General features: G+C 38.1%; 3 protein-coding genes across 6 annotated transcripts in view; 1 reads left to right on the forward strand and 2 right to left on the reverse strand.

Annotated features, from left to right (window-relative positions):
- Positions 1 to 16,299, forward strand: part of LOC149087910 (voltage-dependent calcium channel subunit alpha-2/delta-3-like) — a 323,210-nt gene that overhangs the window by 73,627 nt on the left and 233,284 nt on the right. The gene's annotated exons all lie outside the window — the stretch shown is intronic.
- LOC149087911 (U8-theraphotoxin-Hhn1c 3-like) lies at positions 1,614 to 8,353 on the reverse strand. The gene is made up of 3 exons (XM_089242526.1): positions 8,175 to 8,353; positions 4,298 to 4,415; positions 1,614 to 1,880 (listed from the first exon to the last, which is right to left on the reverse strand). The coding sequence occupies exons 1-3, from the start codon at positions 8,220 to 8,222 to the stop codon at positions 1,762 to 1,764; spliced, it is 285 nt and encodes a 94-aa protein (XP_089098652.1). The 5' UTR covers positions 8,223 to 8,353; the 3' UTR covers positions 1,614 to 1,761.
- On the reverse strand, positions 9,875 to 15,516 carry LOC149087912 (uncharacterized). The gene is made up of 4 exons (XM_089242539.1): positions 15,313 to 15,516; positions 12,243 to 12,354; positions 11,966 to 12,084; positions 9,875 to 10,580 (listed from the first exon to the last, which is right to left on the reverse strand). Exons 1-4 carry the CDS (start codon positions 15,367 to 15,369, stop codon positions 10,098 to 10,100), a joined length of 771 nt encoding a protein of 256 aa, XP_089098665.1. The 5' UTR covers positions 15,370 to 15,516; the 3' UTR covers positions 9,875 to 10,097.

Below are 16,299 nucleotides of genomic sequence, written 5' to 3' on the forward strand. Positions count from 1 at the left end.
ATTCTTAACCTTTCAAGTGGTTTTTGAAATTTCCCTGATCCGCATCATTAGTCATAGTGGAAATCACTAAACTCTGTAAAATTCAAATACAAGAGTATTTTTTTACCGATTTTGTGCGGGTGATAGTGCTGTTCTTCCCAACTCTGATAATAATAAAGAAAGGAAGAAGAATACTCTGGTTTTTCTATTATTTATACTATACGCATTTTCCTATACTACCCCGAAGGGATGGTGAAGGGAAGGGAGAATGGAGCCGTCTCTCTACTTCTGTTAAGAAATTTTAAACGAAAGCTGACCTCACCCTGTGACAATTGATATGAAGGAGAATGTAAAATATGTTTGCGGACAAAGCCTGCCTCACACAGATTGCTGGACTCGTCATTACCGAAATAAGAGGGTTTTAAGGAGGCTAGTTGTTTCCTAATTGCTAAAATACAAGACATCAAGTTGGGCGAAATATCTCGTCAATGCCGCTGTGAGGGTTAAGAAAAGTTGGATATGTTTGGAATTTTGTAACAGACTTTTTTCTTAATGTTGATTGACCTGACGTTTCCCAGACCTCAATCACTGGAATTTCTCTTTGGATGTGCTCAAAAAGACATGATATATCATGACAACGTAATGTTTGTTACATCTCATGATGTGTCATATGTACAATATTCCAAAGTACTGTGGTGGATTTTTGAACATTAAATTAGGATTTAAAATTATAGGCGACACTTGTTCAACGTGATCTGACTTACAGAAATCAGCACTAAAATCTAATGCCGCGTTTTGCTGGAAATACGCCCTCTTGTGATGAATTTCTTGCGATGATTTCTACTGCTCTTTTAATTTCTTTCCTTAATAAAGGAATAATATTGTACACGTGACGCATCATGAGATGTAGCAAACGTATTACGTTGTCATGATATATCATGTCTTCTTTCCGGCATTTACGAGATGTATCGCCTAATTTGATGATTTGTATTACGGCAATTACGAGATACCTCCTTAATGCATCTCATTTTGGCAATGAACAGCCTGAAGATTTTCTGAAATCTCCAAAAAAAACCATGTTTTTCATCCCCCTCCAACCTGTCAAATCTACTGCCATTGGGTGATGCCAGTTTTTGTTCGCATTTTGTTAACACAAGATATAGTTTCTGAAACATACCTTTTTTTCCCTTCCGGATAGTAAAGGAATATGCCTACAGTAGTATAAACAATAGAAAAAGATGGAGTGTTCTCTTCCTATTCATTGTTTTCATAGATAGGAGAAAAGCATAGAATCAGAATAAAGTATTCTTATATGGCATTTTTTACAGAGGGTTTGGTTACTTTTAATGTGCCAGTTATTCTGCTGGTCCATTGAAAATTTATAAAACCGTGGAAAGGGTTAAGACGTTACGAAAGTTTTGTTGCTTTCTTATGAATAGTTAAGGCTAAAAACAGCCTAAAACAAGAGAATTTCCAATTATCCATACTCTGTCTAACATATGCCCTAGGCCCAAATATAACAAAACAAAAATAAAGTAATACATGAAAGATGGAATTTCCTCCTTTTGTAATACAAAATATGAATAATGCAGTGCGTAAATAGCATTATACAAAATGAAATGTGTTCTTAATACTTTCCAGTGAACGAAATTACTTTTTATTGATGTGCGTGTCAAATTCGATCAATAGCTGAATATAGACAACATAAGACTCATCGATCATAATCATTTCGATCAATACTTTGAAACATGATTTCATAATCGTCTCTTTCCTGCCATATTATTATTGTCGTGAGCACTTATTCGAATTAGATACTTCACGAGTGCACTTCAATCCACTTTGGCATGGACAGTAGAGGAAGTATTTCGCCGTAACGGGTTCGTTTGGATCGCAATGCTCTCCTGCAATGTAAAATAAACAAATTATGTGTGCAGTCTGTCAAAACGATATGAAACTCAAATATAAATCAAAACTAATGGTCATCACGCATGACTAGGCATTTACAGGTTTACGCATATTTTACATTCATAGAAAGTAGCCAAGGCTCATAGAGAGGCTGAATGACTCATCGTCCTCCTTAGAGAAGCAAAACCAGGTTTTTTTTTGTTCAAAGTGACGTCTAATCGTTATAAAACAATGGGGAAAGCGATTAGCTGTAGTGATGGATAAGTTATATTGGGTTATCAAGGAGCCATAATTGTCACTATATTTCTTTGAAAAATTAACTATTCTAATTTAGACTAATTACGCGTCCATCAGGACAGTTATTGGGAGTCAGGGTTTTATCTGGGGGACAAACTAAAACAGTTTTCCCATCTCCTCCAGGCCCTAAACCAGTGTTTCCCAAAGTGGGCAATATCGCCTCCTGGTGGGCGATGGAATGGTCCAAGGGGGCGATAGAACCTACTGATTTAACATAGGATCCTATGGGTTTACATGAGGTGGGGGCGATGAGAGGAAAAAATTTCTGATGAAGGGGGTGATGGAACAAAAAGTTTGGGAGACCATGCCCTAAACTATAAAAATCGAAGTGACTTTGTTTTCTATCTCCTCTATAATTGGCCTTTAAGATCGCCACCCAGGTCAACTATGCCCTCTTCCTGGATCGTACTCCAAGATTTTCTCATCCCGCGGCTCATATGGCCCTTGTGTTCCTGGGATGTTCTAAAGGCACGTATGCATTATCACGCCGATCTTGCAACGTGCGACCCACCTGCAGCGGCTCTTATCCGTTCGTGGGTGCACAAATGTCCTTTGTATTCCTTTCTTTTCTTTATGTTCATTAAAGAAACGGATCCCAGGTGGTCCAGTTCAAACAGCTCAATAATCGTTCACAACACCGTGCAAATTACAAAACAACCAATTGCTAATGCTTTCATTGCACGATCTGCGCGCAAATGTATATGCGCCTTAAGGGAACCACGGGGGGGGGGGGAGGAGAGCCATGACATTTTACATACTGAAAAGATCAATTCAACGAGTATAAATAGTCTCGATCTTTGGGGGGGGGAAAGGTCCCCACATCCTGAAGCAGGGCTCTTAGACCGGATTTTCACCAGCCCCTTATCGTTCAATAAAATAACGAAAAAACACAAAATAATGAGAATCACCCCTGGCCTCTGGACTGGAGCTCTGTCAGCCCCACCCTTGTGGGGGCCCATGGGGGCGTAAATAAAAAGGCGGGAGCACAAGCAAACAATTTTGTCTAAAGAGGACATGACTAAAAAAGGATTAAGAAATCAATGATAGATGGCCACGTTGCTTTTATCCAGTGCGGGTTTTTCCGTGCTATTTTGGCATCTTACAAGCTTGACTTCTATAGCTGACGCACAACGAAACTTACGCCACGGTCGAAACGAGATGGCGACAAAAATCAATTTTTGCCAAGTCAGTCTACTACTTTACCGCACACCAACTCCGATCATATATAGCCATACGGCAATTTCCAACCAGAGGAGATGGGTGGGAAATGAAGGCTCCATCCATCGATGGTCGCCCCAGGCTCGGTAGGTAAAGAACTTGCTTTTAACGTTCTGTGCCCGGATTCGAACCAATGGACCTTGATGGTAACTTTCATAGTGGAAGACGAGTATCTTACCACGGCGCCACTTGGGCTCTTAAATAACCAACTCGGGCGCTTAAGTCAGCCTACTAGCGACCCCGGATAATTACTTATCTAAGCAAGCAAGACCAGTTTTCCGAGGTATGCTCCGAATTTGGTTGTCAGACACCCGTGAAAAACTTTCTATGACTGTCAGATTCCCAACGTCGTCAACAATATGAATAATTGTAGCTATATTTGCTTCTCGATCATATTTAAAGTTTAATCATGTGCAGAGAAAACATGATGTGACATACGAGAAAATGGAATTGCACTCCTTTATAAGAGTTGAAAACCCATTCGAAAATAACCAGAGTTTCGTCCTTTTGATGGGGGAAATAGAAAAATCGATCACCATACGGAATGCTAAAGTTTAACTGGAAAATCATTTGAGCATAGTTCCAATACCATATATATATGTACAAGGAATTACATTTTCCCAGAGGAAAACTCTTTATCCCGCAGGCGATCCGTGGGGGGGAATCGATCCTCCTCCGTGTATTACGAGAAAGGCAAATCGAGTGGAAATTACATCGATTTACATTTTTTTTCCTTTGCCTTCACATATATTTCAGTTGTACCCAATGGCTGAGAGACAATGTTCCTTTTTTTTCCGGAATTTTCACGTTTACGCTCGATACTAGGAGCAAGAAATCTCTTGGAAATTTGATTCTAGGAAAGGAATGGACAAAAAAAAGGTAAATATCGTATCTTGACCTTCTGCAGCTAAAGGCAAGCAGCTGCCTCTAACCCATGGAGTTATTCCTCCGGAACAGCAGAATCCTTCTTTGCAGTCTCTCTGTGAATAGCATCGTGTCGTGGCGTATGCGTTGACCTACGGGAAATCATGAGAAACGGGAATAAATTAATATATGCGACGAAATATATTGCTATTGTGAAAAATATTTGATAGTTCTTGGTTGAAATTCATACAGTGGAACCTCTCCTAACGGTCACCTTTCTGTTAAAGGAAACTTTTCTGATTCCCGTTTCAGTGGAATAGGACTTTAATGTACAGTGGAACTTCGGTTAACGAGCGATTCGCATAACGACACTGTGATACACTGATTGTATTATTGAACGTGATTTTAAGGGGGTTGGCTCATAAACAAGAGCCAGTACTTGTGGAAGATATTTTGTGCTTGGTTAAGACCATGAACTGGAGGTGCATGAGGGTGTCATTCAAGAACTAGTGGTGAAAAATATGTAGAAGCTGATGGTAGATGAAGTGATGAATGTCTTTTGCACTCACTAGCAATTGTGTCGCAAATTAGTCACTAGAGGACGGTATCTTGTCTGAGGAAGAGAGAGAACTAAGGAGAAGTCCCTCACTTCAAATGAGATTAGAGAGATGCGTAGATTGTGTGGGAATCTGCGAAACCTATAGAAAAGAACCTCCCAAATAAAGCTGTATCAACGGCAATCTCCCTAACGAACACTGCAATTTACCGTTTCTCAGAAATCTTAAGAAAAGCCAGTGTCATTTGGATAAAGTTCCTTTTAAAAATCATGCAAAAATAATAAGTTTGCGAACAGTGACTTTGTAAATCGTCCTAAACGATAGTCCTCTCTCTCTCTGTCGTTAAGAGTAAGTTAATATGTAAACATTATCTTATTTTACTTTTATTTATGGTGGTGTTTATATTACATATATTTTATTACATCGTGTATAATTATTAATATGTTTAATTATTGATTGAATGCCGTTTTTATTAGTCATTTTCATGTGAATGACTAATTGTGGAACGAATTATCCGAGTTTCCATTATTTCCTATGCGTAAGTTTGATTCGCATAACGAGCACGTTGGCGGAACGAATTAAGCTCCTTAACCGAAGTCCCACTATATTTAACTCCCCGTTTGCGGACACTCTCGATAGCGGTCAGTAAAATCACGCAAATTATCTTTTCTTTCCAAACTCTAACTTATTAATTTTCGGTCATAAACCTAGAATTTGTCATATGCAAATAAGATTATGTGTAATCCCAAGCTCACGTTGGTAAATATGATAAATCGTCAATTAATTGCTCAACTAACTGAACATGACTATCTTCGAGGATCGTGAATTTCAATGATAATGTTGGTTTTGTTTGTTGATACGTGTGAAAAAAAACCCAACATTAAAAGACTAATAATTTTGTAATGAATGTTTCTATCATCTCCACTCTTATTTTGATTTAATTTTTATTGCGAAATATGTCTAGTGCACGTATCATGTACAGGTAAAATAATCAATTGGTTTAACGAAGAGAAGAAAAATTACAAATTTTTTATCATTGGAATTTCCAACTTTATTTGGGAATTATGCATAATCGTCGGTATAAGTGATAAATGTAGTGAAATTTAATCGAATTTTCTTCACATCGAGACGGTTGGTGATTATGCATAACCACCGGAGTATCTTTTTTGCACACCCACACAAAGTAACATACATTTTAACATTGAAATGTATAGGAACCAGAACGAATTGCGACCGAAGACAAACGTCGTATAAATGTGAGAGACGTATAAGTCGAGGCTGTATATCGTACCTCCCTATTAGCGGACAAAATCGTCGTTCCCGTGGGTGTCCGCTATCGAGAGGTTCTACTGTAACTGTAACTCAGTGGAAATATATTACGTACCTACCCTTTCATATTCAAGACGAGGAATTCATTACATTATAAATGTCACTGCTAAAGTCCCAAGTTGGCTATTTCGTGAAGTGGCCAGCCCAACTGACCCGGCCGCTTATAAACATTCCCTACATTTCTAGCTATATTGTAGAAATTTAGCGCACCGTGACTGGCCGAAATGAATGATGAACCATTACGTCACTCCTGGTGAAATTTTTGCTGGCGACGTTTAACACTAGATACATTTAATTGTGCTGGAATCCAACATCCGCCGTTGGAGTAATAGTTATAGTACTAGACTTACATACCGAAGGTTGTGTATTCGATTTCGTCTGAAACCCATTCAAATTTTGTTTTCCATCTTTACTGTCATTTATTGATTTACTAAAAAAATATTTCCATTTTTGTTTCTGATTTAATCAAATGCTGTTCACGTGCATCGAGAAGACAATAATAACTGCTCGCAAAGCGAGCGCCCAGCTATCATTTACTGATTCAATAAAAAATGCTTTCATTTTCCGTTAATCAACTTTGAAATTCAGGTTCGACCAAAACTCCGCCTCTCGTGACGTCTTGCTAGCTTTTTTGCTCGCAGTAACCAATCACCGGCGTGATAATGCGTCCTGTGTTACTAAGAGAATAGGGGATTGTAATTACGCGACTCGGCCAATATCCGAAATTCAGGATTCGGGCATTAGCCAGCCCCTATATGTCGATCCCTATACATAATTACATATATATCCCAAAGACATCGATAATCAGATTCTTTTGATCGTTAGGGTTGCCATAGCTATGTATAACAATTCTGGTTAGCTATTTATAGTTAACTATTGAGGATTCAAAGGAAAACGAACGCAACGCTGCATTGAAAGTGGGTAAAATTCAGTTAAAACCTTCAGTGATTCCCACTAGGTGGGGGGGGGGGGCCCTGAGCAAGCATTTCAGATCGGGGCGATGGAAATTGACATGTATAGTCTCCACGAAATGCTGCGTTGATTTGAAACACATTAAATTTCAAAGATGCATCCACAAACTTCCTTTTCAAAGTAGTTTGTAATCGGCTTTTTTTTCAAACATGAAACATGTCATGGCTGACAAATTATTCATTGTACGTACTATACGCAATTAAAGATCTGCTCATAGTGCATTGTGTCTCAGAACTGTACACCGAAGAAATGAACGAGCTGAGAGAACGCGTAAAAACAAACAATTTGTCCGATGGAACTCGGGGTAGTAACCTACTTATTCAAGGGAAACGTACATTAGCCAACTTCAGAAGTCGCACAAAAAATGGCAACCTTGCTCTTATCATAAAGATCGAACACACATCGTGAGAAGGTAAAAGTATGTTTGTGTGTGGAAAGGGATGTTTTATTATTTTCACTCTTCCCCCCCCCCCCACTTTTTGGTGCCAGTGGCTTAAATTGCATGTTAACATGCGATAAAAATAAACTTGAAACCCTAGGTCCTATCATAAAAGTATTTTGCCTTGACGTATCTTATCACCCCTCTTGTTTTAGCAGTAATTTTGGGACACCCTGTATGCAGTACTGGACTTGGAGGCAAAGATTTCTTTGTTATCTAAATCCGTCATTTTAAGCCATAACGACGAATATCTGAAATAGCGAATTTCTAGGCAATTCACAGCCTCAAAGTCAACCACGACCTCTCCACATCAACCCTCTTCGGCATTGATGATCTATCCGATCACACCATCGATCATACATTTTCTATAAATAAGAAAACGGAATCTTAAGATTTCAACCCATCAGGGACTTAAATCTCAGATTTCCATAAACCACTTATAATCCAAAGAAAACCAATTCATTCATTCGATCAAAATTCACCGCGTATAAATAATTGTTTTATCCATCGCCCTTCCTCCCTCCAGAAAGTGTTGAATTCATGACGAACCTCTCCAGCGTCAGAGAATACGTTCACCGAGAATTAATTAACTTGGGTAAAATATTCAAACTCACCACCAACGATGCAATAACTGCTACAACTCCGGCCACGGTGAATTTCATTGTGCGTGCGTGCGCGTGTGTGTTTGTTACTCCTCCGCCGCTATTGAACTCGATAATGTATATAGAATATACAGTTAGTGAGTTAGAGGACAGTACGTGTGTGTGTGTGGCAGCTGTAGTCCATTAACAGTGAACAGCAAAAGATCTTTTGGTTCCAAGAGAAATATGGGAAAAAGAACAGGTGCTCATAATCGATAATGTTTGCAGTATCTTCTCTCTCTCTTCTCCGCCATCATCTCAATTCCCTACACTCTCTACTATCATCTTATTTGCTTTTCCTCTCATCGACTTACCGTTTACCTGGAATAATCGTTATGATTCCCTCTCTTTTTTCCTCTCATTTCTTTTCTACAATATCTTCTCGGTTGTTATTTTATTTCATTTTCTTTTTTCAATCTAATTTTTCGTTAGTCAATTACTCTTCCGGAGGGTAGTAAAGAGTGTTAATTCCGAAATAATTAGACACTTTGCTGCCCTCCTCCTTATGGTTGTTGTTGTTCATTCGAGTTGGATTGACATTAAAAATCCGATATTTATTTGTGTTGCCATTCTGTGAAAAAGCAATTACCATTTATTTCTGGATTTTTTTTGTTTTTGCCGGTTTTCAGTCTTTTCTTCTGATTTTCTGAAGCGGATAATAATATCCGTTTAAGCATTTTACAATGGATGGAATTGTTTTTTGTTTTTTTTTCCATGTATATATATTGTTTTTTTTTCTGGTCTTGTATTGATTACGTTATGAACGAGTTGTTAATATAATTGATTTTTTTTGCCTCAGGGTTATTCCGTTAATTGGAAATGGATTGATTATTTTTTTTTATCTTTTGTGTTTGAATATCAGTTGAGTTGACTTTTTTTTCTCATGTCTATGAGGTTTATGATGTATTACTGAGCAGAAAAGAGTGTATAAAAAAATATTGTATGTTTATGTTATTGAAGTAGATGATAAAATACTTCGCGTGTAATTGAAATACGCAGGCGTTTGAAATAGGTGTTTAACACTTCGTGTAATGGAAATGGACAGGCTATCAACACTTCGTGTGATTGGAATTGTCAAGTGTTAAATCACTTCGTCTAACTGAAAGAGGTGTTTAAAATGCTTCGAGTAATTGAAATAGACAGCTGTCAAAATTATTTTTGTAATTGGACAGATGGGTTTTGAAACACTTCGTGTAATTAAAATTAATTGTTGAAACAATTTATGTAATTAAAATAAGTTGCTGAAACAATTTATGTAATTAAAATAAGTTGCTGAAACACTTCAATTATGGTAATTGAAATTGGGTGTAAAAATGCCTCGTGTAATTGAAATTGTGTAAAAAACACTTCGTGCAATTGATATTACGTGTTAAAATACTTCGCGTAATTGAAATTAGGCGTTAGAACACTTCTTGTAATCGGAATATGCAGGTGTTAATTACTCGTACTTCGGGTGATTCAAATCGGTGTTGAAATACTTCGTATAATTGAAATCGGCAGGCGTTGAATCACTTCGTGTAGTTGAAATTCGTGTTAGAATGCTTCCTGTAATTAAAATTGACAAATGTTAAAAATAATTGTAAAAATTGCAGATGTTAACACACTTTGTGTATCTGGAATAAATCTTTTAACTCCTTGTGACGAATCTGATTTCAAAATTGAGGAAAATTCTTGTAATTCTGATACACCTAATAGGCGTGAAAATACGCCTATACCGGTTACAGGATTTTAATTTTATAATCAAGAAAGCTACAGAAGTTTAGCTATGATAGTGCTTATATAAAAATTACAAGTGTACTTGCTCTCTTAAACAAATGGCATTTGATTGAATACACTTTTGAAGATAGAGATGTACTTTTTTTTCGCTCCCCCCTTCAAATAGTGTCTGTCGTGCGCTCAGGCTGTTGTGGTTTCTTCAGTTGAAGTCAGTTCAATGGAAGGTGCCGTGGTGTTGTCGGCACTACCAATAGTTTTCGTAACGAATGTTGAAGTGCTTTCACCGGATCCAGTGGTGGTGACATTTCCATCCTTGGTAATTTTGTCCTCTTGAGTTGTTGCATCAGTTTTACTTGGAGCAGTTTGAACGTTAGGTGTAGAGGTGCTCTCAGCGGATCCAGTGGTGGTAACATCAATGCCGTTGTTGCCATCTTTGGGAATTTTGTCCTCTTGAGTTGTTGTGTCAACTATACTTGAAGCAGTTCCAACGGGAGGTGTAAAAGTGCTGTCAGTGAATCCGGTGGCGGTGACATCAGTGTAATCGCTCTTATCGTCTTCGTCGCCCTCACCATCTATGGGAACTGTACCCTCCTTTGAATCTTGTATGATCTTCGGGTAAGCTCGATCCATGTGGACGCATCTTGGGTCTATCAGAATCTTCGGCTGCAATAAATTACATATAAATATAAATTATATTGCAAGACTTTATTCTACTGCGAAAAGTTCGCTACAATATAGTGAAATCTAGAACAGTCTTCTGAAATATGATCATGCTGAGGCACAAAAAATTGTGTACTCCGCACATGAAGAAATTCATGTTTTTCTAATATTCGAAAGGCACTGAAACAATAAATATGATATCAATGTCGACTTAAGAGCCAGATCATCCAAGGGGGCCATCCGAAACTTCTAAGTTAGGGAACTATTTTGAACTTCGAGGTTGTTTGATAAAAATGATTACCATGCAATATAAATGAAGGGTACGGAATGTATGATTATTATATTCCTCTGAGGCCTACCCCTAGCGCAGTGTGCAAACGTTATTAATCTCGCAAAAAGAAAAAATGCTGTTTTCTATGGAGTGACTTGCGTCGGTTTCAAGCATCAAATGTAGTGCAGAGAAGCAAACTTTTACAGAGAAGTGCTTCGCTTGCTCTTGATGGCACACAAGGCTTGAGCTTTGAAGAGACTTGATTTCCTGAATATGCTTGCATTAGAAGAACGCGGGTTTCGAGGACACATGATCAAAGTATTTAAATTTTTTAACGACATGGATAGGATGAATCATGAGATATTTATACACCGTCAATCAACTGCTTCGACAAGAGGACACCAGTATCGTTTAGTAAGGCATACTTCCAGGCCGTGATACCACAGGAAGTTTTCCCCCTAATGGGTTGTTTATAAATGGAATCTCTTACCTCTGGGGGTCGTGAATTCTAACAAAATTGACAGGTTTGAAGGAAATACGATAAACATAGTGAGATAAATCAAGAATCTATCCATAAGATAAGACAGCCATGATCTTTTTCTTTATGGGCATGAATATATTATTAATAATTAGTTTTTTCTTTCGTGATATATGCTTTTATATTGGGTTGCTGTATTTTGGATATATTTGACATGCATATATTTTATAGGCATCTTTTTTCAGGCACCTTGTTGGGCAATTTGCCTGTTGTGTTTGCATTTGTGTAAATATTCATATATGAGGTTATCGAAACTGAACTTCCCAGTTAAAAGAATAAAGGCCAGCGTCCAACTTATCTTAATGACAGCAAACAACAATAACCCACACTTCAAATGGGGAGCTCACCATTTATTAAATTAGAAATTGTACTAAAATTCGCCAGCAGAGACCCCAGAGAGAAGTCATGATGAAAATAAGTAGCATCATTTGTCTAGCTACTGCGCCAACTATCGACGAGTTCTCATATTTTCCTTTTATTTACTAAATGGTGAGGACCTCATCTCTTTAGTCTGTTGTCTTAATTCGATGCCGTTTTGATCTGTAGAACGTCCTCTGTAAATGTGGAATTTCTACTTACAGAGAAACGGAGCAGATCCGAATGAGTTACACAGTGAAGTCCAGGCTCACAGGGACATTTGTTCACGAAAGCCGCTGATCCTCGAGGTCCAACGTTGAGGAACAAACCACATGTCTCACCTGAAAATGAATGAGATCAGATTATAACCGATTGTGACAAATTTGAATGAATCAGTTCAAATGTTGGCCTGCACTACTACATAAAGGAGGTTTCGCACTAGATCGGAGATGTGGTGAAATGAAAGCATATGCTTTTCAAGAATAATTTATTTTTATACCTTCTTCTGAGAGAGGTCTGCACATTCCGAAACCGGTGTCGAGGTAGTATGTCACACAGCATTCACCTACAAAGCAGTCCCTGCTGTCTCTGCATAATCCGTGTCCATAAATCTAGAAAAACGAATCGTTTTGTGTATGGAAAAATAGAGATAAGGCATATATTTTCTCACCGAATCATAACATGAATTCATTTTGATTTCATGGAAGTAGGGCCATCTGCTTTCCGAATTTAGAACTAAACACCTTGACAAGTTATTTTGCATGTTGTATTATGCGTTTTTTTAACATGGTGGGCCTCGGTGGGGAGACTTTTTCCACATTGTTGGCTGTAAAGTCTTCATAGACTTCTATTGGCACCGTAAATTATACGATTACATTTTAAAAACAGATATCACCTGAAATAGGGTTTCATAGCTTTTTGTGCTCCATGGACCCTTTGGGCTAATAAGTCTATGGCTAGGGAATCCTCCCCCTAGCCAAAAATATAAAGTCCACAGATCCCCTTTATAGAATAATATTCTGCATATAACAATGTAAAAAAAATAAGATGATTGTGTTCTCATTCAAGCTCGCGGACCCCCCCCCTTCCCCGTCCTGACATCTTCAAGTGATTCATGAACCCTGGATAGGAACTCAGAAAATTAAGCTTGATGCTAATGATCGAGGGAGTAATAATGGTTCCTCTGCGTAAAATTCATGTTTAACTTAATATAGGAAACACCTTATATATATATTGATGAGTCATTCTTACCATTGTCTGCAATTGAATTTAAGAAGTTTTGAATTTTCTACAGCCGTAACTATTTAACACAGCGGTTCTCAACCTTTTTTTGACTCGCGGATCCCTTTATAGTAAAAAAATTCTATGGAGGAGCCCCGTAGACCAATTTTTTAATTATTCATCAAAGTTACTGATTTATTTTTACTATTTAAAAATATTTATAATAATATTTTTTAAATTTTACTGTTTTTTCATTTTCCTCGAGCGGCCGCGGAGCCCCTAGAGAGTGCACAAGGAGCCCTAAGGGCTCCGTGGAGCACCGGTTGAGAACCGCTGATTTAACACAAAGCTAGAAATTTTTTGGAATGCTTTAATGAAGGAATGAGGGGAAAATTGAAAGCAAAATTTTTGGGAATTCTTCGATTTGTTGAAAATTTCATAGAATATTCATCTTCTGGATACAAATAGGTCAAAGGGACTTCGAAAATACTTCTCAACCCTTCTCCAATTCTCACTACTTTTTTCAATGAAATGTATTTTTTCCTTCCCTAATGCAAGAATCCACCAAAGTGGAAACAGATTTTCGACCGAGGGACAAATATTCGATGCTTCATCTGTTTCCCTTTTTTTTTTTTAAACGACAGATTTTAGAACTTACTAGATTTACGTGGAGCGCAAGCCGAACACCACGGGTCTAATCTTCCGACACCCCTGAATTCAATCCCCTCCGCTTAGATTGAGCATTTAGATTCTAGCACCATACATAAATCGACGACGTGGAAAGAAACATTTATCAAATAAATTAGAAATTTATTATCACAAGACATATTTTGTCAAAAACTACATATGAAATAACATGTCCTGAGATCCTAATTCATCATCACCCAGCCGAAACCGCTGAAGCTAAGAATATCAAATTTGGTAAATAGTTTTATTTCATAACGCAAAGACTCACTAAGAAAGGGTTTTTCAGAATTCGACCCTTAAGGGTGTTAAAAGGGGGGTTCAAAGGTAACATAGGGAAATCACGCCGACGTGATTTCTGAAAATTCATTCCCCAAGGGAGTCATGAGGGAGACTCAAATTTTAGGTGGCGGATTCATCAACAAGTAGCATTCAGATAACCAAATCCACACGAGTGAAGCCGCGGGTAACAGCTGTTTGGGTATAATATAATGGACAGATAACTTTTGAATGCCTAAATAATCCGCCAGCAAACTTCTAATGCTGAATTATCATAGACGTAAACTTGCATCCTGTACATGTGGCCAAGACTACTCAATATCTGTGACCATCTCGATAACACCTATAAAAAATATTTTTCTTTACCCACCCCCCTCCCCAATATTTTCAATAATTTCAATAATTTCCTGCCTTTGCATATTGTACTTGATATAATTTCTAATTTGATAAGGCACTAGTCAAGTCTAAATACTCTCTCTAAGAAATTATTCTAAAGCACGGCCCCCTTAAGCGAAGAAAAGAATAGAAACAAGGGGAAAAGATTTCCACTCAAAAACAAAGTTTTATTATCTACTCACACGCACGAAAAATTCTGAAGATTATATTCTCATCTCAAAACGGCGAACACAGTTGACGAGCGAAAGAATGTGGTTTTGTATTTCTTCCATAGAACTTCCGACGCAGTATTACGTCAGAAACATTGGACGGATTAATTCTTCATTCAGACCATTCCGATGAACGTGCTTTATTCACTGCATTCAGGAAGCTATGCAGTGGTGTCTTAACCGAATAAGTGGCAATTAGAAATCACTAAACACCATCCCCGCCAAATTTCCGTATCTTTTTTTTAATGAAGTTGGCTTTCTTCCTATTTTCAGGAGTAGCAGACTCACCACAGAGAGCAACAGGCCGACAACGATACAACCTATACACTTCACTCACAATTATTAACATTGATGTGCAGATGAGGGCACTACACATAACAAGCATTACATAGAAACGAATTTCACGTCAGGGTCTCTACGCGTACACGGTTTTTAAAGGTGCTTCAGAAATTCTCCTCCATCCTATATTGAGACATTCATAAAGACTCAATATCCTGATAAATATTTAAGGCTGTAGACAGCTCTGAGAACAGGAGGAACTTAAAAAAAATTGTCTATACTATAGTTTTCCAAACTTTCTCTGTTCCATCGCCCCCTTCTTCAGAAATATTTTTCTCTTATCGCTCCGAACTCAAGTGAACCCATAGGATCCTATGCTAAACCAGTAGCTTTCATCGCCCCTCTGGACCATTCCATCGCCAACCAGCGGGTAATATTGCCCACTTTGGGAAACTGGTGTATACCCTGTATATAATAGAAATGATTAAATAATGCACTTACCGAAGATATCGATAGAAACATCAAAGCGAGGTGAAACTGAAATACGTAGCAATTCATATCAGTCGCGGTTTCGATATAAAGTAATTCAGAGGCTGAGGTCTATATGTGTGATTAGACTGAACACTTCTCGAAATTTGTTGATCCGGGCTGGTTACAATCGCCTCTTCAGCTCTAATGCGGCGTCACGATGACTCACGCATATTCAAAATTTTCAACCGTTGTACTGTATATATATCTGTTGTTTAAGGTGCGGCATTTCGCTTTGTCACTGTACTTAATTAGGCCAACATAAGTTGAGTAAACATGCAACGTACTGTTATTTTTAATCTTCCTCGTGGTTCTCGAAATTTCGATTTATTTTGAAAGCGTTCACGTGTGAAATATATACACACACACATACAGCGTGTGCAATAATTAGATATTTTTCAAGAAATAATCTGAAGGTTTCTGAATGATTTTTCATCGAAAAAAATATTAGTGAAATGCAATGATATCTTGTGATACGAGTTTAATTCGTTCGTAGAAGTCAGCCCCTCATCAAACGGGGATACTCAAATCGCCACCCTAGTAGCTTAGAGACTGAACGACACGAGTTGCCCCGGGTAATGAATTCGAGAGCCCTGGTGGCTCCGATGATTTTGGGAACCGCTGGGAACCAATTTAATGAAAACACATTGAAAGAAAGGATGGAAGTTTATATTTTTATGCAGTGGCGTCTTAACCCCTTTAAGTGACAATTAGAAATCACTAACACCTCTTCCCCCCCCCCTTCTCTTAAAAATGTTGTCACCGTCTTTAGTGAAGTAGGCTTTCTTTCGATTTTCAGTAGGTGAAAAATCCGCTGTGGTGGTCGAATGGTTATAGTGACGGACTCGCGATGCGAGGATCCGCGTTCGAACCCCACAGTGGTGGTCGGCTGAAGTTGGTTTTCTGTGGTTCCCAACTTCAAGGCGCAAATGCGAGCTGATCTCCCTGTTAAAAAGTCTC

Source organism: Pholcus phalangioides, unplaced genomic scaffold (genome assembly GCF_987345545.1).
Source record: "Pholcus phalangioides strain wild (caught in Gottingen) unplaced genomic scaffold, Ppha-v1.0 ptg000003l_1, whole genome shotgun sequence".
Lineage (NCBI taxonomy): Eukaryota > Metazoa > Arthropoda > Arachnida > Araneae > Pholcidae > Pholcus > Pholcus phalangioides.